The 27,898-nt window shown below is 38.5% G+C and overlaps 1 protein-coding gene across 1 annotated transcript in view; it reads left to right on the plus strand.

Annotated features, from left to right (window-relative positions):
• The window catches only part of LOC126176505 (26S proteasome non-ATPase regulatory subunit 2-like), a 213,722-nt gene that overhangs the window by 174,645 nt on the left and 11,179 nt on the right, over positions 1 to 27,898 (plus strand). Inside the window, exon 14 of the mRNA XM_049923661.1 lies at positions 7,202 to 7,386. Coding sequence (XP_049779618.1) covers positions 7,202 to 7,386 — 185 coding nt within the window. The remainder of the gene's footprint in view (positions 1 to 7,201; positions 7,387 to 27,898) is intronic.

Raw genomic sequence — 27,898 nt, forward strand, 5'->3', positions numbered from 1 at the left:
ATTTCCAAATACTTGGGCAGCACGATCACCTGATCACACTCCATGTGATTTCTGGTTGTGGGCCTACCTGAAGGACAGGGTTTACCAGGGGGACATTCACACATGTGCTGATCTGAAGCACAACATATCAAGAGAGGTAGCCAGCATAGTTATGGAAATGCTTCGCTCTGCTGTGCTCAATGAATCCTCTGCTTTCAGGCACTTCTGGACACTGTTGTACTCATTATTGAGTCCCTTCTGTAGCATAATGGTACCAGTACGTAGTAGTATGATGTACCGTAGCAGCACATTTAAGTGTTTCAGTTGAATTTATTCTGCATTATTTCTCTTCCCTGTGTCCTTGACATTAATGCTACCAAGTTTGGTCCTCATACAATAATTAGTTTCTGTGTTGTAACTATTAAACAGGGAAGTTTAATTATAACCACACAGTAGATACACAGTCTTGTTCAAACTTTCAGATCATGTAACTGTTGCTTGCACAATTACAACATCAAGGACAAAGACTGACCAAGTAAGTCTTACATGCTACATAATGTATAATCTGCCATTTAGGTGTTATGTTTTTACAGATAAGTTCAAAAATTTAATGTATCTGAAAATTTATTCCATCATTTTGGTCCTACTTTTTTCCCTAAATCACTTTCATATTGTTCTCTGCATTGTTACTTATAGTTACTGTTCATTGTTGGCAACATCACTGCAGATATTTCAATACAAATTACATGAAAGAATGTTGAGTAATGCTTACTAAGTAAGAAATATATGTGTTTCAAATATGATGACACTTTCACTGCCTACATTGTCAGGCACTGTGAATATACAAAAAATACTCTCTCTCCATGTAGCCCTCCTTTACTTGCCCATACCTCCTCCCCTTGACTCCCACATACTTCCTCTCCCAGCTTTCTCCTTTCCTGTCTTTGCTGCAAATTCTTCCCGAGTAATTCTTTATATCCCTTTCTTCAGTCCCTCAGTCCCATCATCGTCTAAGCATCATCCGTCCACTCCGTCCTCTCTCTGTCCTTCCAACCACATCCTTTCCTCACTTCCCATTTCTCCCTCTCCCTAATTTACCTTCCACTCCATTTCTCTCTTTCTTTCTTTTCTTGTGCCACTATCTCTATTTCTCACTCAACTTGTTTGTCTGTGTGAGATCTGTAGAGAATTAAAAATTTCCTCTCTTGGTAAGACTGCCCTTGAGCTACCTTTTAATCGTACAATGACTGAAAGACCTAAATCATCTTTATTGCTTCTCCATGATAGGAAGAATTGTGCTGCCAGTAGCAGAGAAAATTGGCACAAGTTAAAGAATATTCACTTACTGTCAACAATCAGCTAACAAACTAAATGTTTTTGAACATATAAGTAACTGGCTAGACTAAAAAAAATCTACTCTCCCTGTGGCAGCAGGAGAACGCTCATATAAAAAGGCATTACAGTTTACACGCTTTCAGAGCCATTGGCTCTTTCTTCTGACAGAAGTGTTGAAGGAGAAGGAAGAGAGATGAAGGCAAAGGACTGGTGAGGTTTAGGAAAAGGGGTAGAGTTCAGAAAATTTGCCCAGAACCACAGGTCAGGGGAGACTTCTCACTCAGACAGGGTGAGAAGGAAAGGCTGATTTTGGGGACTGCACCAGATGAGATTTGAAAACCTGAGAGCTTAAGGGTGGAAGATAGAGATTCAACACAGAGATTACTGCTAAAATATCATGAATGAGTTAATAAGAGGTGGCAGGGGGGTGGCAAAAAATAGACATGTCAGAAAATGAAAGCTGCAGAAAACTAAAAGGGAATGAAGAAAGGAATATTTACTGTGAGGAAACGGTGATACCAAAGAAATTAATATATATTAAGGCCAGGTAGGTAGTGAGAAGTGAGGACATGTTGTAGCACCAGTTACCACCTGCAGAGTGCTGAGAAATTGGTATCTGGGGGAAGAATCCAGCTGACACATATGGTGAAACAAGCACCAGGGTCATGACTGTCATGTTGTGCAGCATGTTCTGCAGCAGAACATTGTGTGTTGCTAGTATACATGCTCTGACTGTGCCTGTCCTAAGTGACAACTTGGCAGTAGTCATGCTGAAACAAAAGGCTGAATGCTGTTTTCATAACAGCTGGTATGTGAATGTGTCATTTCACAGGTGGCTCTCCCTTTGATAGTATATGTTTTGTCAGTTACACAGCTAGTATAGATGGCAGTAAGAGGGTGCATAAGGCAAGTTTTGCAGCGGGGGTGGTTATAGGGGTAGGAGCCATAGAGTAAGGAGATGGATGCAGAAGGAGCGTAGAGTCTGACCATGATATTGTGGAGATTGAGAAGCGATGGAAAGCTATTCTAATTCTGCTAGACAATATCTCGGACAGGATGGACCTCATTTCAGGGCATGATTTTAGGAAGTCTAGTCTTGGTGAAGTGGCTGATTAACGTGTTCAAGATTAGGATAATACTGAATGACAAGTGGTGTACTACAGATGTTTTTTGGAGAGATCAGCATTACCAGGACTGAATGTGATGGAGAGAGAAATCTGCTCTTGAACTGGGCTGGAGGGGTAATTACTACCAGTGAAGCCCGAGATGAGAATGGTGGCATATTGCTGTAAAGAGTCTGCATCTGAACAAATACATTTGCCTCGAATGCCAAGACTGTATGGGAAGGAACTTTTTACATGGAATGGATGAAAACTGTCAAAATGTAAGTAATGTTGTTTGTTACTAGTTGACTATGAACATGCGTGTATAGCTGACCTTCAGAGACAATGAGATTGACAGCATCAGAAGTGGTATGGGTTTCAGAACAGGATCATATGAAATTTAACTGGGAGAATGTATTTAAAGACTCCAGGTCACCATAAGTCCATGCGACAAAGATGTCATCAATGTATCTAAACCAAACCAGGTGCCGAAGGCTTATGGATCTGAGGAAAGCCCCCTCAAAGCAATGCATGAAAAGACTGGTATAGGAAGGAGCCATCATGATTCTTATGGCCATACCCTTTAGCTGTATAAAATTGCTTAAGATGAGCAGGAAGGATGTCATAGATTTGGAAACACACTGTTTTGATAGAACTGTAGTACTCATCACTAGTTTACTTTACTGTGCCATGTTTATGTGTTTTCCTGTTTCGTCAGTATCTTGTTACATTGTAAAATGAGTGAAGGGGCCTTGTCTTGCTCATTAAGGGAATCATTTAATTCACTATCAATACAACATGAAAAAGGAGATTCATAATTCATGGCTCTGAGTGGAAAATGATGAAAACATATTAAACTGCAGTGACTGCTGTTGTGCAGTCTAAAATGAGAGCTGCTACATACACAGGCAAAAGCAAATCCAGTTTAACAAGAGTAAGCAGGTTTTCCCAATCTCCCTATTGCATCCTGATTGTTTTAAAATGTGTATTCTGTTATTCTTGAAAAACTTTGTATGCCTCTTTCTGAAATGAATACTAAGACTCATCTGTAAAATGCAGATAAAGAAGTTCCAGTCTCAGATATTTGAACCTTTCCAGCATTTTCAGCAAATCTTGAGAAAGTGCCTGCACAATGGTAATCAACTTTTCTGACCATAGTGTTTATTAAGTACCTCACAGTGTTTGAGGTGATATTCTCTTATTGTGATCCAGAAGGCTATATCACTTATGCTGTACACAGTGCAAACAACCAGTTGGGTGGAGAATTATCTGAGTAAATGTCTCAATATTCATTTGGCTCCAAGACATCAACTGCTTCATATTGCACATTAATTCATCCACCATGAAACATTTCCCCCTTATGCATGTGTAATAGTTCAGGAAGTGGAAAGGATACTAGCACAGCCAGGTACTATCTTGCATAATTGTGTTGATGGTATCAAACAACAGAAAATGCAGGATGGAATAATGACAGTGTTACAAAAAGGACAGATAGCTACGCACCATATAGAGGAGACGTTGAGTCACAGGTATGCACAACAAAAAGATTGTCAGACAATTAAGCTTTTGGCCAAAAAGGCCTTCTTCTGAGTAAGAGAACACACACAGCTGGAAGAGCAGTTGAATGGAATGGACAGTGTCTTGAAAGGAGGATATAAGATGAACATCAACAAAAGCAAAATTAGGATAATGGAATGTAGTTGAATTAAATCAGGTCAAGCTGAGGGAATTAGGTTAGGAAATGAGACACTTTAAATAGTAGATGAGTTTTGCTATTTGGGGAGCAAAACAATTGATGATGGTCAAAGTAGAGAGAATGTAAAATGTAGACTGGAAATGGCAAGAAAAGTGAGTATAGATTTAAGTGTCAGGAAGTCGTTTCTGAAAGTATTTGTATGGAGTGTAGCCATGTATGGAAGTGAAACATGGACGATAACTAGTTTGGACAAGAAGAGAATAGAAGCTTTCGAAATGTGGTGCTACAGAAGAATGCTGAAGATAAGGTGGGTAGATCATGTAACTAATGAGGAGGTATTGAATAGAATTGGGGAGAAGAGAAGTTTGTGGCACAACTTAACTAGAAGAAGGGATCGGTTGGTAGGACATGTTTTGAGGCATCAAGGGATCACAAATTTAGCATTGGAGGGCAGTGTGGAGGGTAAAAATCGTAGAGGGAGACCAAGAGATGAATACACTAAGCAGATTCAGAAGGATGTAGGTTGCAGTAGATACTGGGAGATGAAGAAGCTTGCACAGGATAGAGTAGCATGGAGAGCTGCATCAAACCAGTCTCAGGACTGAAGACCACAACAACAACAACAACAACAATTCTTATTTCGATCTTGGCCTATAGAATCCAGAAAATAATAGAAAATTATTTTTTCGCAAATATTAGGCAGGCTTGTAGTCAGATTTATACTAAACAGACACAAACCCGTACGGCGAGAGATGAAATAACTGTCGCCCTCAAACTTGGGGCTCGATTAAATAGAAATCCATAATTCATATATAAACCTGAGAAATCGTGAGAAAAGACCCACATTGAAGCTGGAGGAAAATACTGATCTACCCTGAGATGAGAGATATGCGGTATTGGAACTGAAAATTTAAGCCGGATACGAATATACAAAAAATTAATGTAAGGACCAAAGTGCATGAGCTCCTGTTTTCGCACGATTTTGCAATCGATAGTACAGCAGATAATTCATGGTGCACAGTGAATATTTGCAAAATTCTGCACTTCAGGTAATTATAAATGAAACAGAGAGTCATTAAGCGAAAACAAGGGACATTTTATCTTTGTAATCCATTCAAGTTCACATACCATGCCATATTTAAAACTATATGGGTTTGTACTACTCTATTTAGAGTGAGTGTTTATGTATGCAACTTTGACTCGTGTGAAAATACGTACTGTGATTGGGCATCAGATATGGTAAAATTTGGACGTAGAATGAGATCAGGACTCAATTCAGATTTAGTGTCACAGGAAGATGTACCTGAGTTAGGTAATGCCAAAAGTGATAGCGTAGCCACTGCTGCAGTAGTTACTATGGTGGGGGTAGGTGGCGACTGTCAAACAGAACCCATTTCACGTATTGCTAATCAGAGTATAGGAGCAGTAGTTCAGGCAGCACATACTCTGATGGGAAGTAGGCTGCAAGCAGATAGAACAATAACGGCACCGATATGTTCACTGCTGCCATATCCTTTTGCCGAATTGTTACGAAAACTTGAAGAACTAGATAAAGAAAGGAATAGGCAATTAGAGCAGAACTTGGTCGATCGTGACAAAGAACGCCGTGGACAATTTGAACAAAAGTTAGCCGAGAGCGACAAGAAACTAGTGTCACAAATAAGCAATCAGTTCGAAAATGTACAATGGGAAACATCCGAAATGGAAAAGTCTTCCAGATTTAATTGGCAATCTTGCTATTGAAGTACAAACTTTACAGTCTGCACCTGCAGGGTTTAAAGATGATGTGCAAAACCTGGCTAGCCACATAGAGAACCTTGAAATAGTGCATAGAGGAAACATCCATCAGCACTTAGCTGAACAGGCTAAGAAAGCCGAGAAAGAGTTTAGGGACTAGCTAGAGGCTAAGGACAATGAGATTGCGGTTCAGATTAATGCAAAGGTAATAAACGCAATCAAGCATGCCAGCAACGGTGTAGCTTTCGGTAATAATCAGCGCCCTGAAGTGATTAAAACCGAGCCAGACTAGAGACGTTGAGTCACAGGTATGCACAACAAAAAGATTGTCAGACAATTAAGCTTTTGGCCAAAAAGGCCTTCTTCTGAGTAAGAGAACACACACAGCTGGAAGAGCAGTTGAATGGAATGGACAGTGTCTTGAAAGGAGGATATAAGATGAACATCAACAAAAGCAAAATTAGGATAATGGAATGTAGTTGAATTAAATCAGGTCAAGCTGAGGGAATTAGATTAGGAAATGAGACACTTAAAGTAGTAAAGGAGTTTTGCTACTTAGGGAGTAAAATAACCGATGATGGTCGAAGTAGAGAGGATATAAAATATAGACTGGCAATGGCAAGGAAAGCGTTTCTCAAGAAGAGGAATTTGTTAACATCGAGTATAGATTTAAGTGTCAGGAAGTCGTTTCTGAAAGTATTTGTATGGAGTGTAGCCATGTATGGAAGTGAAACATGGACGATAACTAATTTGGACAAGAAGAGAATAGAAGCTTTCGAAATGTGTGCTACAGAAGAATGCTGAAGATTAGATGGGTAGATCACGTAACTAATGAGGAGGTACTGAATAGAATTGGGGAGAAGAGGAATTTGTGGCACAACTTGACTAGAAGAAGGGATCACTTGGTGGGACATGTTCTGAGGCATCAAGGGATCACCAATTTAGTATTGGAGGGCAGTGTGGAGGGTAAAAATCACAGAGAGAGACCAAGAGATGAATATATTAAGCAGATTCAGGAGGATGTAGGTTGCAGAAGGTACTTGGAGATGAAGAAGTTTTCACAGGATAAAGTAGCATGGAGAACTGCATCAAACCAGTCTCTGGACTGTAGACCACAACAACAACACACACACATTCATTCAAACGCAGCCAAAGACAGTGGTCATATGTGTGGAAGAAGGTCTTTTTATCTACATTATCTGTTGATCGTATATCACATCTCAGTTACTAGACATATGTGTACACCTCTAGTGTAATAATGAAACATTTTTATTCTAGAATTTCAGGAGTTGTTTCAATCTCAGCTAGTAACAAAGTGAACAGATCTGTAATACTTTTGCATTTTTTGCAGAGTCGCTACGGTGAGCTCGCTGTACGAAGAGCAGTCCCTTTAGCTATAGCACTTAGTTCCATTTCAAATCCTCAGTTGGCTCTGATTGAAATGCTGAATAAGTTCTCCCATGATTCTGATCCCGAAGTAGCGCAGAATGCCATTTTCTCAATGGGACTGGTTGGAGCCGGCTCTAATAATGCAAGGTCAGACACAACACAGAGGAATTCCTTCTATGTAATAACAACTAACTACAATCAATAATAATTAACAGAATCCATTTACAAGTAAGGAGAGTGGAGTTTTATGCAATTTGCTTTTGTAGTTCAGGCAATGCACTTCTCTTATAACTATTTGCATGGGCTCTCTCTTAGATTAGAAGGTAGCAAATTTGGTTTAATGTTCTCCATATCATACTCATGATAAACAGTACACTGTAGAAGAAAAGATGCATATATATATATATAAAATAGAAAGAAACATTCCACATGGGAAAAATGAATTAAAAACAAAGATTCCATGACTTACCAAATGGAAAAAAAAAAAAATAAAAAAAAATTTCAAGCTTTCGCAACCCACAGTTGCTCCGTCAGGAAAGAGGGAAAGATGAAAGGATGTGGATATGATGTGACTTGCCAAACGAAAGCACTGGCACGTCGATAGACACACACACACACACACACACACACACACACACACATATATATATATATATATATATATATATATATAAAAAAACAAAGTAGATGTGACTTACCAAATGAAAGTGCTGGCAGGTCGACAGACACACAAACGAACACAAACATACACACAAAATTCAAGCTTTCGCAACAAACTGTTGCCTCATCAGGAAACAGGGAAGGAGAGGGAAAGACGAAAGGATGTGAGTTTTAAGGGAGAGGGTAAGGAGTCATTCCAGTCGAAATGAAAGTGCTCATATATATATATATATATATACACTCCTGGAAATGGAAAAAAGAACACATTGACACCGGTGTGTCAGACCCACCATACTTGCTCCGGACACTGCGAGAGGGCTGTACAAGCAATGATCACACGCACGGCACAGCGGACACACCAGGAACCACGGTGTTGGCCGTCGAATGGCGCTAGCTGCGCAGCATTTGTGCACCGCTGCCGTCAGTGTCAGCCAGTTTGCCGTGGCATACGGAGCTCCATCGCAGTCTTTAACACTGGTAGCATGCCGCGACAGCGTGGACGTGAACCGTATGTGCAGTTGACGGACTTTGAGCGAGGGCGTATAGTGGGCATGCGGGAGGCCGGGTGGACGTACCGCCGAATTGCTCAACACGTGGGGCGTGAGGTCTCCACAGTACATCGATGTTGTCACCAGTGGTCGGCGGAACTTACCAAACAAAAGTGTTGGCATGTTGATAGACACACAAACAAACATACACACAAAATTCAAGCTTTCACAACCAACGGTTGCTTCATCAGGAAAGAGGGAAGGAGAGGGAAGGATGAAAGGATGTGGGTTTTAAGGGAGAGGGTAAGGAGTCATTCCAATCCTTGGAGCAGAAAGACTTCCCTAAGGGGGAAAAAAGGACAGGTATACACTCGCACACACACACATATCCATCTGCACATATGCAGACACAGGCAGACATATGTAAAGACAAAGAGTTTGGGCAGAGATGTCAGTCGAGGCGGAAGTACAGAGGCAAAGATGTTGTTGAATGACAGGTGAGGTATGAGCGGCGGCAACTTGAAATTAGTGGAGGTTGAGGCCTGGTGGGTAACGGGAAGAGAGGATATACTGAAAGGCAAGTTTCCATCTCCGGAGTTCTGATACGTTTGTGTTAGTGGGAAGTATCCTGATAACCCGGACGGTGTAGCACTGTGCCAAGATGTGCTGGCCGTGCACCAAGGCATGTTTAGCCACAGGGTGATCCTCATTACCAACAAACACTGTCTGCCTGTGTGCATTCATGCAAATGGACAGTTTGTTGCTGGTCATTCCCACATAGAAAGCTTCACAGTGTAGGCAGGTCAGTTGGTAAATCACGTGGGTGCTTTCACACGTGGCTCTGCCTTTGATTGTGTACACCTTCTGCGTTACAGGACTGGAGTAGATGGTGGTGGGAGGGTGCACGGGACAGGTTTTAATGTAGGATGGATCTCATTTCATGTGCTGGCCGTGCACCAAGGCATCCACCTTCCAAATCCTCCCCACTCCACCAAGAGTGTCTTTCCGCCGTCCACCTAACCTTCATAACCTCTTGGTTCATCCCTACGAAATCCCCAAACCACTTTCCCTACTCTCTGGCTCCTACCCTTGTAACCGCCCCCAGTGTAAAACCTGTCCCATGCACCCTCCCACCACCACCTGCTCCAGTCCTGTAACGCGGAAGGTGTACACGATCAAAGGCAGAGCCACGTGTGAAAGCACCCACGTGATTTACCAACTGACCTGCCTACACTGTGAAGCTTTCTATGTGGGAATGACCAGCAACAAACTGTCTATTTGCATGAATGGACACAGGCAGACAGTGTTTGTTGGTAATGAGGATCACCCACGTGATTTACCAACTGACCTGCCTACACTGTGAAGCTTTCTATGTGGGAATGACCAGCAACAAACTGTCCATTCGCATGAATGGACACAGGCAGACAGTGTTTGTTGGTAATGAGGATCACCCTGTGGCTAAACATGCCTTGGTGCACAGCCATCACATCTTGGCACAGTGCTACACCGTCCGGGTTATCTGGATACTTCCCACTAACACCAACCTATCAGAACTCTGGAGATGGGAACTTGCCTTTCAGTATATCCTCTCTTCCCGTTACCCACCAGGCCTCAACCTCCGCTAATTTCAAGTTGCCGCCGCTCATACCTCACCTGTCATTCAAAAACATCTTCGCCTCTGTACTTCCACGTCGAGTGACATCTCTGCCCAAACTCTTTGCCTTTACAAATGTCTGCTTGTGTCTGTATATGTGCGGATGGATATGTGTGTGTGTGTGTGTGTGTGTGTGTGTGTGTGTGTGTGTGTGTGTGTGTGTGTGTGAGTGTATACCTGTCCTTTATTCCCCCTAAGGTAAGTCTTTCCACTCCCAAAATTGGAATGACTCCTTACCCCCTCCCTTAAAACCCACATCCTTTCGTCTTTCCCTCTCCTTCCCTCTTTCCTGATGAAGCAACCGTTGGTTGCGAAAGCTTGAATTTTGTGTGTATGTTTGTGTGTCTATCAACATGCCAACGCTTTCGTTTGGTAAGTTACATCATCTTTGTTTTTAGATATATTTTTCCCTTGTGGAATGTTTCCCTACACACACACACACACACACACACACACACACACACATATATATATATATATATATATATATATGATATGGTTATAATAGAAGGAAACATTCCACGAAGGAAAAATATATCTAAAAACAAAGATGATGTGACTTACCAAATGAAAGTGCTGGCAGGTCGACAGACACTCAAACGAACACAAACATACACACAAAATTCAAGCTTTCGCAACAAACTGTTGCCTCATCAGGAAAGAGGGAAGGAGAGGGAAAGACAAAAGGATGTGGGTTTTAAGGGAGAGGGTAAGGAGTCATTCCAGTCCCGGGATTTTTATTTTCATGCACATTACTGAACAGTTTTTGACTATGAAACCATTTTCAGATGTAAATCCAGAAACATACATTAACATAATACCATACAAAGATAAATAATCTCATGTTTTATTATTAAAATTTGACAAAAGCGCCATTTGCATTCACAGAAGACATCTGAGTAACCAAACTTAATTCAGGGTGCAACAACCAAACAGTTTGTGCACACAAAAGTGTGACAGTAAGACGTTGCTCAAATAGGCAATAAAATTTTTCATTGTTAAAAATGTAATTAAAAAACATTAGGTAGTAGTAACTAAGTGGCCAAATCACAAGGTGGTGAAACTTAACAATATGAAATGCTCCATCATTTCTTTACTCCCATGTAATAACAACCAGAATGGATAAATGTTATCATTTAAACAATTTGTTGTAGCTGTGGGCCTTGTTGTAACAGAAATCAACACAACCAATGTATTTGTTACAAGAAAACAACAACTGTATTGATATTTAAAACATTTTTATTGTATTATTTATTGTTCTGTCCAAATTGTACATTTTGTTTATGTAGTGTGACGTTTTGATCTCTCTGATTCATCTTCAGACCTGAATAGTTGCATCAGCAACTCATGATATCTGTATCAGAATCACACATCAGAATACTATCAGTATTCTGTAGTGTGTCTATATGGCTACATGTTGGCTTTATGTTGGCCATTTGGATACAAGACATACTCTATGGCATAGAAGGAGATGTTAAGGAGAAACAACTTTGACCTATATTTGAGTTGATTTATTGGTCCCCTTCATATTTCTATGGATGAGTACAATGAGATATAGCATAAGGTAATTTATGATGAGAATATATTCAAATCATATTGTAGACATATGCGAGGAAGACTTAAAAGACCTGTTGAAAAGAATAGACAGCACACTTAACACAGAATTTGGCTTAACAACAAACAAAGCAAAGAAACAGGTGATAAAGTGTGCTAAATGATGAATAGTGAGTTACTTATCATCAAAACTGGCTCTGACACAGTAGTGAAAGAAATGAGAGAATTACATGTATAAAGGAAGATTACACAAGATGGTCAAAACAAAGAAGGTGCTAGAAATAGGCTGGTGCAGGTGAAGAAGACTTTCTTTAATGAGATATTTACACAGAAATCATCAACGTTTGTGTCTGGAGCAGAGAATTATATGGAAGTAAATTGTGGGCCATAGGAAATATGGAGAAGCAGTAAATGGAACCAATATGGTACTATTGAAGAATATTAAAATTAAGCGGGCAGATGAAGTGCAAAACGAAGAAGTACTGATAAGAAAAGACAAGGAAAGAAATCTATGGAACACCCTTACCAGAAGATAGGTGTCCATCTAGTTGTTTTCAGTTGACCTAAGTATACAAATTCATCAACTGTTTCTATAATTTATTCATCTGTCTTTACTATTCGCCTTTTGGCATACTGGTTTTTGCATTATTTTAGTCTTACTATAATTAATATTCTGGCCTGCTGTCATAACTCCTCTGTTCATTTCCTCCATCCTATGCTTCGTATCTAGTGGCTCTAAGAAAATAAAATGTCATGTACAAATTGAAGGGGGTTCATCAGGTTAGATCCTTTTATGTGTATTCTTTCTTCACCCAGTTTAATGATCTGAAGACTAACTATGGAAAATAGTTTTAGTGAAACTAGGTCAACTTTTCATTATTCTTTTCTCAAGTGTTAACATGTCATTCTCTTAATGCCATCGAACAGAAGCCACAGACCTGTTGTATATGTTCTTCAACAAACTAATGTCAGTTGTTTCTCTTCTTGGTTCTCAAGTTCTGGCTGCACAGATTTTATTGTGACAAATGATTTATAATAGTCTAAACCCCATGCAGATTGGCAACTGCTAATCATTGCTTCTTTCTGTAACTTCAATGAAAACATCTTACTAATCCATTGGTTTATACCCATTTCTAAGACCAGCTCGTTCTTTCCATTTGGTCCTTTTTACAGCCATTTCCTGCCTGACTTTTTCTGGAAATATGTACAGCTAGTTATTCTCAGTGCATTGCACTATCATGACTACTCTGTCTTATGCTGAATCCAAAGATCCTGCCTGATGAGTCACTTTTTACTTTCTCCCTGCAGTTGAATTAAAGTTGCTCATTGCTAGCCTATAGCAAGAGTTTGCCTGTTTTTAATTGTTGTTGTAACTCATCAAGATCATCAGCTTCTTCATCATATTCTGAGGAGGTTGTTGGAGCAAAAACTTGTGCTATTTCCAATGAGCATCTTATACCTATTTTCAATATTATTATTTTATTTATTTGTTGTTCTTTTACAAAACATGCACAAAACATACATTTAATATAGGACAGTAAGTATGATGTTCGCCTGCTTTATTTCTTCATTGAGAGTCCTCAGTGTTGACGTACTGCATTGTTGTACTGGCTGAAAAAAATTGGGGGTGGAAGTTCAACACTGACTACTGTAAATAATGTAGCCAACAGTTCCACAACTGTGTTTCACAGATCTTTACTTCCCCAATATTACACAATTATATGGCCAGTTCACTATTGGTAAAGGTTGATAAGCCTCATTAACAGGTTGCAGGCAACATCAGCATACTGTTACAATAGTTTGCTGTTGAACACCTATGAGCAGTAAAAACCTAACCACACAATTCACAGTTCTTGCAGAATAATATGATACGTGTGACACTATTTTTCAAATAAATCAAACAGACATTGTCATTAATTGTTCTAATAAATGGCCTATCTGTGTTACACTTATTCCACTGTTAAGTTGGTGCATTGTTGTTAATCTAACCAATACACATTTCATGTCTGAAAAACAGCTGTGGACTGACTGTCTCGGACCAAAAATGGGTCCTTTATATATCCTCACAATAATAGGAACTGAAACTATAGATTGTTTGATGTTTAAGTCACAGAAATTACAATTAAAACATAACTCATTTAGTTAACTGAAAACATCAAAAAATTCCTTCTTTTTAACAGTTCCTTCTACCACAAAGATTAGACTGAATTATTTGCTTAAGTAATGAAATTAACAGATATGCAAAAATGCTTTCAACAAACATGGTCATTATTTTGGAATTAATTAAGGGCTGGCTTTGCTAATATGTTTTCAAATAGAGCCAAATAAATACTTCAAGAATCCTAGTAGTTCTTCTTCCAAATGTTTATAATTAGTACAGAATTTATATTTGTCTATAAGTCAGCAATAGAATCTAAGTTATGAAACAATTCCTGATTTCACCCTATAATGATCTGTAGCAAGCAATATTAACTAGAAATGGTGAAAATAAATTAGGAAATTAGTTACATACACAGACTAAGCACAAAATTAGATCTGGTTCTATATTCATTAAGACTGAGGGCCAGCCTTTCCCTTGTATGGAAATGCAGATTATACTCTACATGTTAATGGTAATTAGGCAAAAATGAAAATAAAATGAATTTAAGGAAGCAGATGGCAGAACAAGAGAGGAAGTAAAGAAATCCCAGCTTGCTTCGTCACATAAGGTGTGATGATTTGATGATGTGAAGTGATGCAATGACAATTTACAAAACATGATTCTACATAATTATTATTTCTTACAGTTTTATTTTAGTTTCATGTCACTCTCACACATATGCAAAACAAGGACCTGGTTGGTACAGTTATGGATTAAAACTCATTACAAAAATATTACAGTTTCACATTTACCTCCATCCCACCCCCTCCTCCTTCTCCTCCTCCTCCTCCTATTCTCTCATCCCCCCTCCCACCCCACCCCCCCTCCCTTGCTCCTTCCTCTTCTCTTCTGCAGAAACACATTATCATGAGGAACCCCAGTGTTTATTTGTTCTGGATCTGAAACATACTTCTCAGTACATCTGGATGCATTTCGTATCTGAGGTACCCACCTGTTGAAGTCTGTGTTTCATAAGTAGGACTGCAATCATTTGTTAACTATCCAGAAATCTCTCTATCTGTAGTTTGTTGTTGATGCTGTTGTCACTGACATTGTTATTGTTGTTGTTGTCATCAATCTGAAGACAGATTACATGCAGCTTCTCATGCTGCTCTACCCTTTGCAAGAGTCTTCATCTCTGAATAATTACTGCAACCTTTATCCACTTGAACCTGTTGCTGTATTCATGCCTATAGTCAAGATGACATAAGAAGGTCTATGACAGTTAGCAGTGCATTTACCAGCTTTCACCTGTGAATCCCATACAGCTGCAGGTGAGAGAATAGCTTTTTTTAGAGCTACAACAACACTGAGGCATTGGCATAGAGGCGTTTAAAGAACCACATTACATGAGTGGTTGAGGGAGGTGCACAAACCTGCCATGCCAAGCCCACCGCTCCTGCCTTGGCCATAGGTCTCCCTATGCTTTTTAGCCCCCTACCTCACACTTTCAGGAATGAAAACTGGCCAGTAAACTCAGTAAAAGTCAGTACTTTTTCTGATTGATCAGTTGTAGTCTATATTTTTCAGTTTTGGTTTGTTAATTGTACACCATAGTTTTCTTAGAAAAAGATTTATGTTTCAGAAGCAAATTTTGTTACCAATAAAGTTATGTTTGGCGTGGCAAATGGATTGAAAAATTAGAAAATACCATTGAGAAGGCTCTGAGTTATAGCTTCATTAATATCCTTGTGCAGCAGAGGTTGATTCTTGATCTCTATATTGGGAATGTTATCCAGCTGATGTAATGTCACTGAAAACATCAAGACATTTGACAGGTCTCAAGATAAGTTACAAAATTCACACAATAAAAATGATACAATTAGATATGAAGCTGTTGGGTCCTAAATTTATGAAACTTGTTTCCTCTAGATGGAGAGAGACTTCTAGAACAATGGTCAACTGTAAAAAAGTACTTTCTTCAGATCATATCCCAGAGAGAGAGACATTTGGAACAATGGTCAGTTGTTAAACTTCTAAAAGACAACACTACCAAAGCAGTAACTATGCCTGCTTGTGCAAGTGCTCACCCATCTTCAAGATTCACTGGTTTCTTCAGAAGAGACAGGCTTTAATGCATCTAATCTCTAATGGAGCCACAAACTTCGTCAAACTTTCATGAATTGATTTGGTGTTAGTGCTGCCACATTGAGTCTGGAAGTGTATTGTGACAAGTATTACTTGCCATTGAAAAACTTAGTTAAATGATAAATAGAATGACATCCACTTAAATGTAATAGTGATTTATTCAATCCACGACCAATTTTGTGATCTTAAAATCCCATCTCAGGTGTTTAACAATTTTTTTAATGTAAACTTTCATTTGTTTGAAATTATCTAGATGGCAGGTGGTTTGGATAACAAAAATTTTGCATAAATGGAAGTCCCCCTGTTTTCACCTGTGAAACCACCCGAATTGCGTCAGCACCACAATATGTGATCGTAAAATGTGTGTAGGGTATGTAGAATGTTATTGATATGGTTGTGAATAGGCCTGCATGTTTTGACTAAAAAAATTGTGTTGATGTGTTAAAAAGGTGCCAAAGTATGATTGAAAACTCAAAGTTTTTAAATGCTGAATAACAAAGCTAATTTATTTTGCATTCTTATTATCAATGTAGGTGAAAATGCGATCAGTAATGTTTCAGATTTCGAGGTAGAATGGGATAGGAATGATGATGGAAATAGGATCACATTTGAGGAAGTGGAAAAAATGGTCAATAGATTGCAGTGCAATAAAGCGGCTGGGGTGGATGAAATTAAGTCGGAACTCATCAAATACAGTGGAAAGTCAGGTCTTAAATGGCTACACAGGATAATTGAAATGGCCTGGGAGTTGGGACAGGTTCCATCAGACTGGACAAAAGCAGTAATCACACCAATCTTTAAACATGGAAACAGAAAAGATTGTAACAACTACAGAGGTATCTCTTTAATCAGCGTTGTGGGTAAAATCTTCTCAGGCATTGTTGAAAGGAAAGTGCGAGTATTAGTTGAGGACCAATTGGATGAGAATCAGTGTGGGTTTAGGCCTCTTAGAGGTTGTCAGGACCAGATCTTTAGCTTACGGCAAATAATGGAGAAGTGTTATGAGTGGAACAGGGAATTGTATCTATGCTTTATAGATCTAGAAAAGGCATATGACCGGGTTCCTAGGAGGAAGTTATTGTCTGTTCTACAAGATTATGGAATAGGAGGCAAACTTTTGCAAGCAATTAAAGGTCTTTACATGGATAGTCAGGCACAGTTAAGAGTTGACGGTAAATTGAGTTCATGGTCCAGAGTAGTTTCAGGGGTAAGACAAGGCTGCAACCTGTCTCCACTGTTGTTCATATTATTTATGGATCATATGTTGAAAACAATAGACTGGCTGGGTGATATTAAGATATGTGAACACAAAATAAGCAGTCTTGCATATGCAGATGACTTAGTTGTGATGGCAGATTCGATTGAAAGTTTGCAAAGTAATATTTCAGAGCTAGATCAGAAATGTAAGGACTATGGTATGAAGATTAGCATCTCCAAAACGAAAGTAATGTCAGTGGGAAAGAAATATAAACGGATTGAGTGCCAAATAGGAGGAACAAAGTTAGAACAGGTGGGCGGTTTCAAGTACTTAGGATGCATATTCTCACAGGATGGCAACATAGTGAAAGAACTGGAAGCGAGGTGTAGCAAAGCTAATGCAGTGAGCGCTCAGCTACGATCTACTCTCTTCTGCAAGAAGGAAGTCAGTACCAAGACTAAGTTATCTGTGCACCGTTCAATCTTTTGACCAACTTTGTTGTATGGGAGCGAAAGCTGGGTGGATTCAGGTTACCTTATCAACAAGGTTGAGGTTACGGATATGAAAGTAGCTAGGATGATTGCAGGTACTAGTAGATGGGAACAATGGCAGGAGGGTGTCCACAATGCGGAAATCAAAGAAAAACTGGGAATGAACTCTATAGATGTAGCAGTCAGGGCGAACAGGCTTAGATGGTGGGGTCATGTTACACGCATGGGAGAAGCAAGGTTACCCAAGAGACTCATGGATTCAGCAGTAGAGGGTAGGAGGAGTCGGGGCAGACCGAGGAGAAGGTACCTGGATTCGGTTAAGAATGATTTTGAAGTAATAGGTTTAACATCAGAAGAGGCACCAATGTTAGCACAGAATAGGGGATCATGGAGGAACTGTATAAGGGGGGCTATGCTCCAGACTGAACGCTGAAAGGCATAATCAGTCTTAAATGATGATGATGATGATGATGATGATGATGATGACAGAAAAAATCCGCCTTATTTTGCAGCAGGAAAAAATAGGATTTTTAATTTTATTACCTACTCTTTTGAATAAAAAATAAACTACTCTACAAAATTATGAAACAAATCTAGAGATTACTCAAAGGAATGAAAAGTTTGTCAAGAGGAACTTTAAAGTAAAAAAAACAAAAAAAATTAACTTATTAATGTACAAGTTCTGGGAATTTATTTTTTGGTAAAAAAGGCTATAATGGTTTTTTGTTTTTGGTTTGAGAAACTTTTGTTGCGGCAATATATCTCCAATGTTGGAAACAAACTATTTCAGGATAAGTCTTCTCCTCCTGTTCGCTGATGTACCAGGGGGGTTTGCATCGCTTTGTAACCGAATGTGTGAGAATTTTTTTTCTCTGATCCATCATTAGAGACATATTCTTCTGATGCTTTCTGATTGGTCAGAATTTGGATGATTTCTTCCTCAGTCAAATCAGAAAAGTTGTTTTCCATCCACTCTTCAACATCTTCGAAGTTCGCGTCTTCACAGCCCAGTAGTTTCTCCAGTAAATTCACCAAAATTAAGTCATTTTCATCTGTTTCTGACACGCCAGCTTGAGTTTCAGTGTTGCCTCCTCCTTCTCACCATTGATGAGTTGCCTTATGATCTAAGAGCTGTTCCTAAGACCTAACAAGAGAAATTGGAGGAATGAGATTCCGAGCCTCAGCAATCCAATGAATGACACTTAAAACATCAATTTTTTTAAGAGCTTGCACAAGATCTTCTTCAGCATCAACTGCAACAATTAAGTATTCCACCAGCTTGTGCCTGGGTTTTTCCATCGGTTGACATAGAGATATTGACATTTGGTGGGAGAAACACAACTTTAATATCCCCATATTGTAGATCATCTGTGTGAGAAGGAGCATTGTCCACTAGGAGCAGCACTTTTCCTCTCTGTATTTTTTTATGGCAGGAACAAACTCTGCCTGGAACTACTCTTTGTAGGTGGCATCATTCATCCAGGCCTTAGACTGATCTGTGTACTGAAATGGCAGAGATTTATCAGCTGGTTGCCATCTAAATGCTCTTGGTTCTTTGGATTTGCCAATTAAATTAAGGTGCAGTTTATGATTGCCAGTGGCATTACTGTATGCAAGGACTGTAACTCTTTCTTCGCTTCTTTTATATATCCAGATGGTATATTTTCTTGTTTAGAGGCAAGGGTTTTCACCGGCAACATTTTGTAATTCAACCCAGTTTCATCACAGCTGTAAAGTTGACCACTGTTATAACCTTCTTTGTCAGATGATTGTGTGCAGTTTCTTCTTAAAATCATTGATAGCTGATTCATCCCCTGATAATGATTTGCCACTGATGGCAATTTCATGAATGCCATGCCACTTCTTGAACTGATCCAGCCAGCCATCACTTCCAAAGAATTCTTGCTCCTTTCCTTCAATCAGTTCATAAAAAGTCATCGCTTTTTGGCAAAGTAGAGGACCTGAAACTGGCACACCTTTGGCTCTTATTTGCTCATGCCACAAAAATAAGGCCTCTTCTAACCAAGGCTGTGCATGTTTTCTCATTGTTTTTCTGGATTTCACTGTGCTACCTGATGCTTTGATGGAATAAAAATTTTCAATTTATGATCGATTTGTCTTCCAATCAGTAATCAAACTCCTACTGACATTCAAATCTGTAGGAACTTTTGTGGGTGGCTCCCCACCATCAATTCTCTGCAATGCACGGAGCTTTTGTTCCAACGAGATCACATTCTGTGTTCGTTTCGCACCGGTAGTCAAGTTACGCGTTCTTTTTACTGACACTCAACTGATTCTTTTTTTGTCTTTAGCCACTTTTATCTCTTGACATTTTAAAGCATGTAGCATTAGCACGAAACATTAAATCAAAAACACACAGATGCACAACTTGACAACACACAAGACGCACTAGACAAAGCTTTTGACTTTTGAAACCAGGCTGTGGCAGCCATCGAATGAATACATTCAATACATCTGCCCCTCTCCCCTGTCCTACCCAAGCCCTGACACCAACATGACAGTGCTTTGTATTTACTGTTAAATTGTTAAGTGTTGGCTTCAGCTGTTGTAAAGACAACAGGAGGAAAGTCTTTGGCACCGCACTCTCATTGTCGGTTTCGACAGGGCTATGTCACACTGCATAGAGCAATACTATATGTACTGTACCTCCAAGGAGTTCCAACAGATGGCAATAGCATGAAACCATGCAATATTAACAAGAAACATGCTATAACTTCAAACAACACACACACAAGTTGATGACACTCAGACTTTTGACACTCGACAGTGCGCAGATTAGCAGTAGATTACGGAAAAACACCACTGAATGCGTGGCCCCAGATGCAGACAAGTTGAAACTTGTCAAGCATCAGTCTTGCTATAATCTATTCCTCATAAGAATAAACCTGATTTAAACAAACACAAATGTGATGATTGGTCAGAAGCCATAGCACACATACACTGGTATTGTTACGCTCTTGGAAGTAGGTCCTACTTACGTATTAGATATCTTATTACTAAGTTACGTTAAATGAAACTTTAAGATACTCTAATGTATTAACAGACATCAACATTATTCTCAACCACACTTTAGCTACATAGTTTTTATTTCAAAAATCATGTACAGTCATAGCCTCTGCAGCGTTGTGCACTGATTGTCGCGCTGCTAACGTGCAGTATGAAAATGACTGAGGCTGCTTTCTATTCTGTAGTGAAACACATGCATTGGACCTTGTTAAAAAGTGCCGAGAAATAAGCTGTTCTTAATGTTTTTCATAAATTTGTGGAGATAATTAGCTTTGAAGTTTTCCGTGCCTTTACATCCTTCAAGCTGTGGTCTTGTATTATCGCTAAGTCAATGTGTGCATAATGCACAGCACAAAACATACCCTTATTATCATACTTGACAGTACTTGAGACAGCTTGGCTGCAGTCCCACGTGAAATGGAAATCCAGTGAGCTTCCATCAAACGCGGAAGAATACATAGTGAAATGTTTGTATCAGTTTATTCTTATGATGAACAGATTATAGCCAATAGCATAGCTGTGTGATGCATCAGACAGCGACAGTGTCAGCCACAAAAATCGGAAAAACTTGTTCAAAATAAAGGCAGATTTTGGATAAATGCGATTCAGATAAGTGGGAGTTTACTGTACTTGGTTATGTATAACAAACAGTTGGGCTAGTAAGTGCAATTTTCTGAAAAATATAGTGTTCAACATTTAGAGAAAGTGAATATCTCAAGAAGCTAAGCACACAGGACAGGTGCTATATTTCCATGCAAACTAGAAAGCTCTATGAGTCTGCTTGTACATGTATTTTGGAAAAGTCTTATTTTAATAAACCTGTGTTGTGGTATCTTCAGTGCTTGTGCCCTGGGAAAAGGGAGAAAGAAGAATTGTTCAAGAACATAGTGAAATTAGCTGCAGTTCTTCCAACTGAGTACTGTGAGCATACAGTAATTAATAAACGGGAGCTATTGATGTGAGAAGAAGAGAAACAACATAGTGACAAGAACCTACTGGATGTCTACTAGAGTCACTTTTATGAGAATACATATACCTCTGAAGAAAAGAAATGCCCTAGTGTTATGAAAATTGTGAAGGCTGCACTTGCACTTTCACGTGACACTGTAGATGTAGAAATGGGATTCTCATATAGGGGAACATCTTGAATGAAGATGCTGCAAATATGTATGAAAGAATATTAATGCTCATTTCACTGTGAGAAATGACATGGTGAATGTGTTTGAGGGAAGGCTCACTTAGTAATTATCATTCAGCAACTTCTCCAATTGTGCAACGGTACCTAATGGTTACTGCAAGTGAAGTTTTTCTTCCTAACAGCATTCTATACAAACAAATCGCTTGTAACTTTGCCTGATATTACTTGTACCTTAGGCACCTGGCTATGCATGACTGTTTGAAAAGAATAGCTTAATGTAATCATAAGGTCAAGCCATGCACGAATGTTTTCATGCCTTGCAGACAATTCAGTGTGCAAGTAGTAATCTGTAGCTGTGATTCTGTACTTAAAAAGTCTATGCATTGGCTATAATTGTGAATTAACAAATTACACAGAAACGCAAAATAAAAGTTAACTGAATGATAACCAGTGTTCTATTCTAACATCTGTAATTGATGTAGATGGCAGAGAATCATGTTGAATAATGTTTGTTCAAAAAAGGACATTCCAAATAAATGGGAAGGGGTCCTATAGTATTCAGCCAATAAATTGTGGTCATCAAATCTGTCCTTGGAAATGTCTTACAATTTAAAAACTGGTTCCAAAATCTTTGTCTTGCCATTATATAATCAATCTGAAACCTTCTGGTGAAAGAGTTCACATATACAGCCTTCTTTCATGATTATTTAACCATTTGTTAGTGATGATTGAATTATGCTCCATGTGGAATTAAGCCATGAGACTTCCTCTCCCATTCCTTTCCCCCAGTCCATATTCACCTACAATTTTTCCTTCTCTTCCTTTTCCTACTGTCAAATTCCAGTCCCTCATCACAATTAAATTTTCATCTTCCTTAACTATCCGAATAATTTCCTCATTTTAGATTTCTTAAATCTCTTCATCGTCTTCGAAGCTAGTTGTCATATAAACTTATACTACTGTGGTGGATGAGGGCTTTTTGTCTATCTTGGCTACGATAATGCATTCACTATGTTGTTCATAGTGGCAAACCTGCATTCCTATTTTCTTGTTCATTATTAAACCTACTCCTGCATTACTCCTGTTTGATTTTGTATATGCAAACCTGAATTCACCTGACCAGAAGTTCTGTTTCTCTTGCCATCAAACTTAACTCATTCCAACTTTATCTAACTTCAACCTATCCATTTCCCTTTTTAAATTTACTAACCTACCTGCTTGATTATGGGGTTTAAATTTCCAAGCTCTGATCTGTAGAATGCCAGTTTCATTTTTCCTGATGACAATTTCCTCCTGAGTGCTCCTCACCTGGAGATCTGAATCTGTTTAACCTCCAGAATATTTTACCCTGGAGGATGCCATCATCATTTAAACATACAGTAGAGATGCATGCCATCAAAAAAAGTTACTGCTGTAGTTTCCCCTGGGTTTCAGCCAGTCACAATACCAGCACAGCAAGGGTGTGGATTGTTATAAGGCCGGACCAGCCAATCATCTAGACTGTTGCCCTGTGATAACTGAAATGGCGACTGCCCCTCTTCAGGAACAATATACTTGCCTGGCGTCTCAACAGACACCCTTCCCACGTGATTGCACCAGTGGTATGGCTATCGGTATCACTGAGGCACACAAGCCACCCCACCAATGGTGAGGTCCATTGTTCATTGCGGGACTAAACTGATATGTTACAACTATATTTAAATAAAGAAATGTCATAAACATTTGGCCATCCTACGTTCATTTACCTTAAATATAAGCAATAGTTGGTTCACAAATAATAAGCCACCATTCTTGCACAAGTGTGCTCATTATTAAATGACAACAGATTGTCGTTAAATGTTACTTACACAATTACTTACACCTTCTTGACAGAAATGTCTTTTGGTTCTCTTTTCAAATGTGGTGTCTGCTAACGCATGTGCTTTACCATTTTAAAATTATCACAATTTTAATGCACTTGCAATCAACATTTAAATAAAGTTACTGGAAAAATAGTATTCTGTTCATTAAATAACTGCACAAGTATGACAGTATGATGTATTGATGCTATATTCATTGCTTTGCAAATGTAGTGGATATGTTGCTCTGACAAACAATTGCATAATGAAACAGATACAAACACACACACACACACTGGTCGTGTGTGTGTATGAGGAGCTTGATTTGTGCGTGTGTGTGTGTGTGTGTGTGTGTGTGTTGTGTGTGTGTGTGTGTGTGTGTGTGGAGAGAGAGATCACCAATATATTCAGATTTGCATTAATATGTAACTGTGATTTATTTTCAAATGTCAGAGAGCTGTCAAATGTCAGAGAGGTGTCAATTAGGCATCTTTGAGATAATCTGACACTCCGCCATTTCTAGGAGCATTGTCCGTCCTCCTAAGCAACCGTCCATCACCAAAATTCCCTGTACTGACATTAACCCACATGCAGTTCTTTGCTGACACACCTGGGTCGCTTGGAGTGGCTGTGGGATGCCCTGAGCACTTGGGCCTTCTACCGTTCAGTTGTACATCAATTTCACATTACCTTGTAGCAATTACAGGTAGGCAATTAGCCTGCCTACATACTCATAACATTACAATTGGCACACATAGCTCATGTCAGATACAAGTAGTTCTGTGAAGATTAGAAGAGAGTGGCTGAGGAAAAACTGAGGAAGCAAGAAGAACAGTAAAAAGAAAAATTGTTGTAAGCAAGTATGAACAGAAGTTTGAAAAACAAAAAGTAAATATTGAATATGGTGAACAGGTAGTGAAGAAAATGAGAAAGGAAGACAAGAAGGAAAGATGGACTGTTGGAAGATAATACAGACAAATGCTTAAAAGAAACAATTAAGGAAAAGAACTTGATGGGAACAAGAAGTGAAGAAAATTAAAGATGTAGGGAAAAAAAGCAGAAAGCAGCTGATTAGCAAAAAAATAGTGTTTTAATATTTTACCAAAAAAGCAAAAACGAATTGAAACTTTATGACCTAATTTTGTAGAGAAAGATAGATGATTTGCTGAATTACATTTAAAAATTAAAAGTTGGAATAAAATTTGTATTACTCTGAAAATGGTATGGTACAGCTGCAATTTAATACTTTCTTTGTAGTTTTAGGTATATTTGTGCTGGATAGGAGCATATCATAATAAACTGAAATGATTTTCATTACTGTATGGTGTGCTGTAATTTTGTAGTAGTTTTATTTGTTGATTTGAATTTAAAAAATAAATGAGTGTGAGTTGGCTTGTTATAGGCCTGGGAAAAAAGGAGTGAGCTTTTGACCCTTCTTTCCTAATGAGAAATATGATTCAGTATTTAGTCTGCTTTTTTTATGTCGAAATCAGTAAAGGTCAGTTAGTCAGTTATTCGAGTATTGTACTTGGTTTTCATCCTTTACTTCACTCCTTTACTAAATTGACTATTCCCTGATGCTTCAAAAAGTGTCTAGTCAACCAGTCCCTTCTTTAGTCAATTGTACCATAATTTTATTTTTTCCTCCAATTTGCTTCAGTACCTCTTCATTATGCAATCTACCCATCCAATGTTCGGCATTCTTTTGCAGCACCACATTTCAAAAGCTTCTATTCTCTTCATGTCTGACCTGCTTACTGTCCACGTTGCACTTCAGTACAAGGCTTCACTTCAGCCAAGCATCTTCCGAAAAGACTTCATAACACTTAAATGTGTATACATCTTAACAAATTCCTCTTTTTCAGAAGTGGTTTTCTTCTTGTTGCAAGTATTCATTTTATATCCTATCTCTTTTGGCTACCATCAGTTATTTTGTGCCTCAAATATAAAATTGTATCTACAACTTTTATGTCTTGGTTGCTAATCTAATTCCCTCAGCATTGCCTGATTTAATTCAACTATATTCTATCACCCTTGTTTTATTTTTGTTGATCTTCATCTTATAACTTTTTGCAAGTCACTAACCTTTCTATTCAACTGCTCTTCTAAGTTGTTTGCCATCTTTGATCTGAATTACAGTGTCATTGGCAAACTTCAAAGGTTTTTTTTCCTTCTTTCTGAACTCTAATTCAGTGTCCCAATTTTTCCTTGGTTTCTTTTATTACTTGCTCTGTGTACAAGTATAGGATTGCTATCAGGGGTAGGCTAAAATCCTGTCTACTTCTTTCTCGGCCACTGCTTCACTTTCACATCTTTCTACTCTTGCAACTGCAATCTGGTTTCTGTCCAAGTTGTAAATAACCTTTCAGTCCCTTTATTTTTCTTCTGCTGCTTTCAAAATTTCAAAGAGTGAATTCCAGCTAAAATGGTCAAACGTTTTCTCTAAAGTTAAGGCTTACCTTTCTTCAATCTATCTCGTAAGATAAGTCATAGGGCAGTATGATCTCATGTATACCTGTATTTCTCCTTAACCCAAACTGATCTTTCCCAAGGCTAGCTTCTACTAGTTTTGCCATTCTTTCACAAATATTTTGTGTCAGAATTTTAAAACCTCCATTGGTTAAACTCATAGTGTGGTGATATTCACACCTGTCAGCACTACCTTCTTTGGGATAGAAATTACCACATTCTTCTTGAAGTCTGAGGATATTTTGCCTATCTCATATATCGTGCACTCAAGGTGGAATAGTTTTGTCATTTGGGATCTTCCAAGGATCTAAATATTTCTGAGGGGATGTTGTCTACTCCAGTGGCCTCATTCCTACTTAGGTATTTCAGTGCTCTGTGAAATTCTGCTCGCATTACCCTGTCTCTCATTTCATCTTCATTTGCTTCCTTTTCTCCTTCTGTAATGTTGTCTTCAGGTTTTTTTCCCTCATTAGACCCTCTATATATTCCTTTCACCTTTCAACCTTCCCTTCTTTGTTTAGTAAGGGATTGTCCTCGGAGCTTCTGTTTTCTCCAAAGGTCTCTAACTTTTCTATACATTGCAGGTATCTTTCCCCTTAGTTCTGCATGCTTATATTGCCTTGTATTTCTCAGCCAGCCATTCCTGCTTTGCCAGTTTCAACTTCCTGTGAGTCTCACATTTTTGATATCTATCTTTCCTTTCACCTCATCTTTCAAAGCTACTCATTCATCTTGTGTTGGATTCTTTTCCTACATTACAATCTATTGTTGCCTAATGATTTCTGCAAAACTCTCAACTACCACTGGGTCCTCCAATTTATCAATGTCCCACTTCCTTAATTTCCTACCTTAGTAATTTATTCAGTATTAATCTGTGATTTACAATCAATAAATTATGATCAGTGTCCACATCTGCCCATGAAAACGACTTACAGTTTGAAATCTGATTTCAAAATATTTGTATTACCATTATATAGATCAATTTGAAAACTTCCAGTGTCTCTACATCCCTGTCCATGTTAACAGCTTTCTTATATGAATCTGAAACAAAGTGTTAGTGATGATTAAATTATGCTCTGTGCAAAATTCTACCAGGAAGCTTCCCCTTTCATTCCTTTCCCCTTTTTCTATTACTTTCCTTCTCTTCCTTTTCCAGCTATTGAATTCCAGTTACTCGCCACATCTAAATCTTCATTTCATTTGACTATCTCAATAACTTCTTTTATGTCATCATACATTCTTATAAATTCTTTCAATTTTTCATCATCTGTGGAGCTAGTTGACATATAAGTTATTGTGGTGTGTGTTGGCTGTGTGTCTAGATTAGTTACAATAATGTTTTCACTATATTGTTAATAATAGCTTACCCACATTCACATTTTCTTATTCATTATTAGATGTGCTCATGCATTACCCCATTTTATTTTGTATTTATAACCGTGTACGTAAACCAGAAGTCCTGTTCATCCTGCCATTAAACTTCACTAATTCCAACTTTAACCTATCCATTTTTTTTTAATTTTCTAACCTACCTGTGGATTAATGGATGTAACATTCCATGACACTCCAATCTTTAGAATACCAGTTTTGTTTTTCTTGATGAGGATTCCTCCTGACAGTCCCTCAAAAATCAAAACCTTTCTGTTGTACATGATAGAACTTGAATTAAAAGAAGAGCGATAATGGCAGGGCTATATTCTAATAACTTTTCATCCTACTTTTCTTAACACACATTTCTGTGCAGAAAATGAGACTACTGATTTTTGCAGAGATCTACATAAATATTTACTCCATTCTCTCAATACAATTTGGAGCTGAAGAGAGAAGTTTAGTGCACAGCACCCAAAATCCTGGTCACCAAATAAGCACACTACAAAGCCAGAATTTATGGTCCTGGATGTGCCTTGTCTATTC

The sequence above is a fragment of the Schistocerca cancellata genome, chromosome 3, assembly GCF_023864275.1.
Source record: "Schistocerca cancellata isolate TAMUIC-IGC-003103 chromosome 3, iqSchCanc2.1, whole genome shotgun sequence".
NCBI classification, from domain to species: Eukaryota; Metazoa; Arthropoda; class Insecta; order Orthoptera; family Acrididae; genus Schistocerca; species Schistocerca cancellata.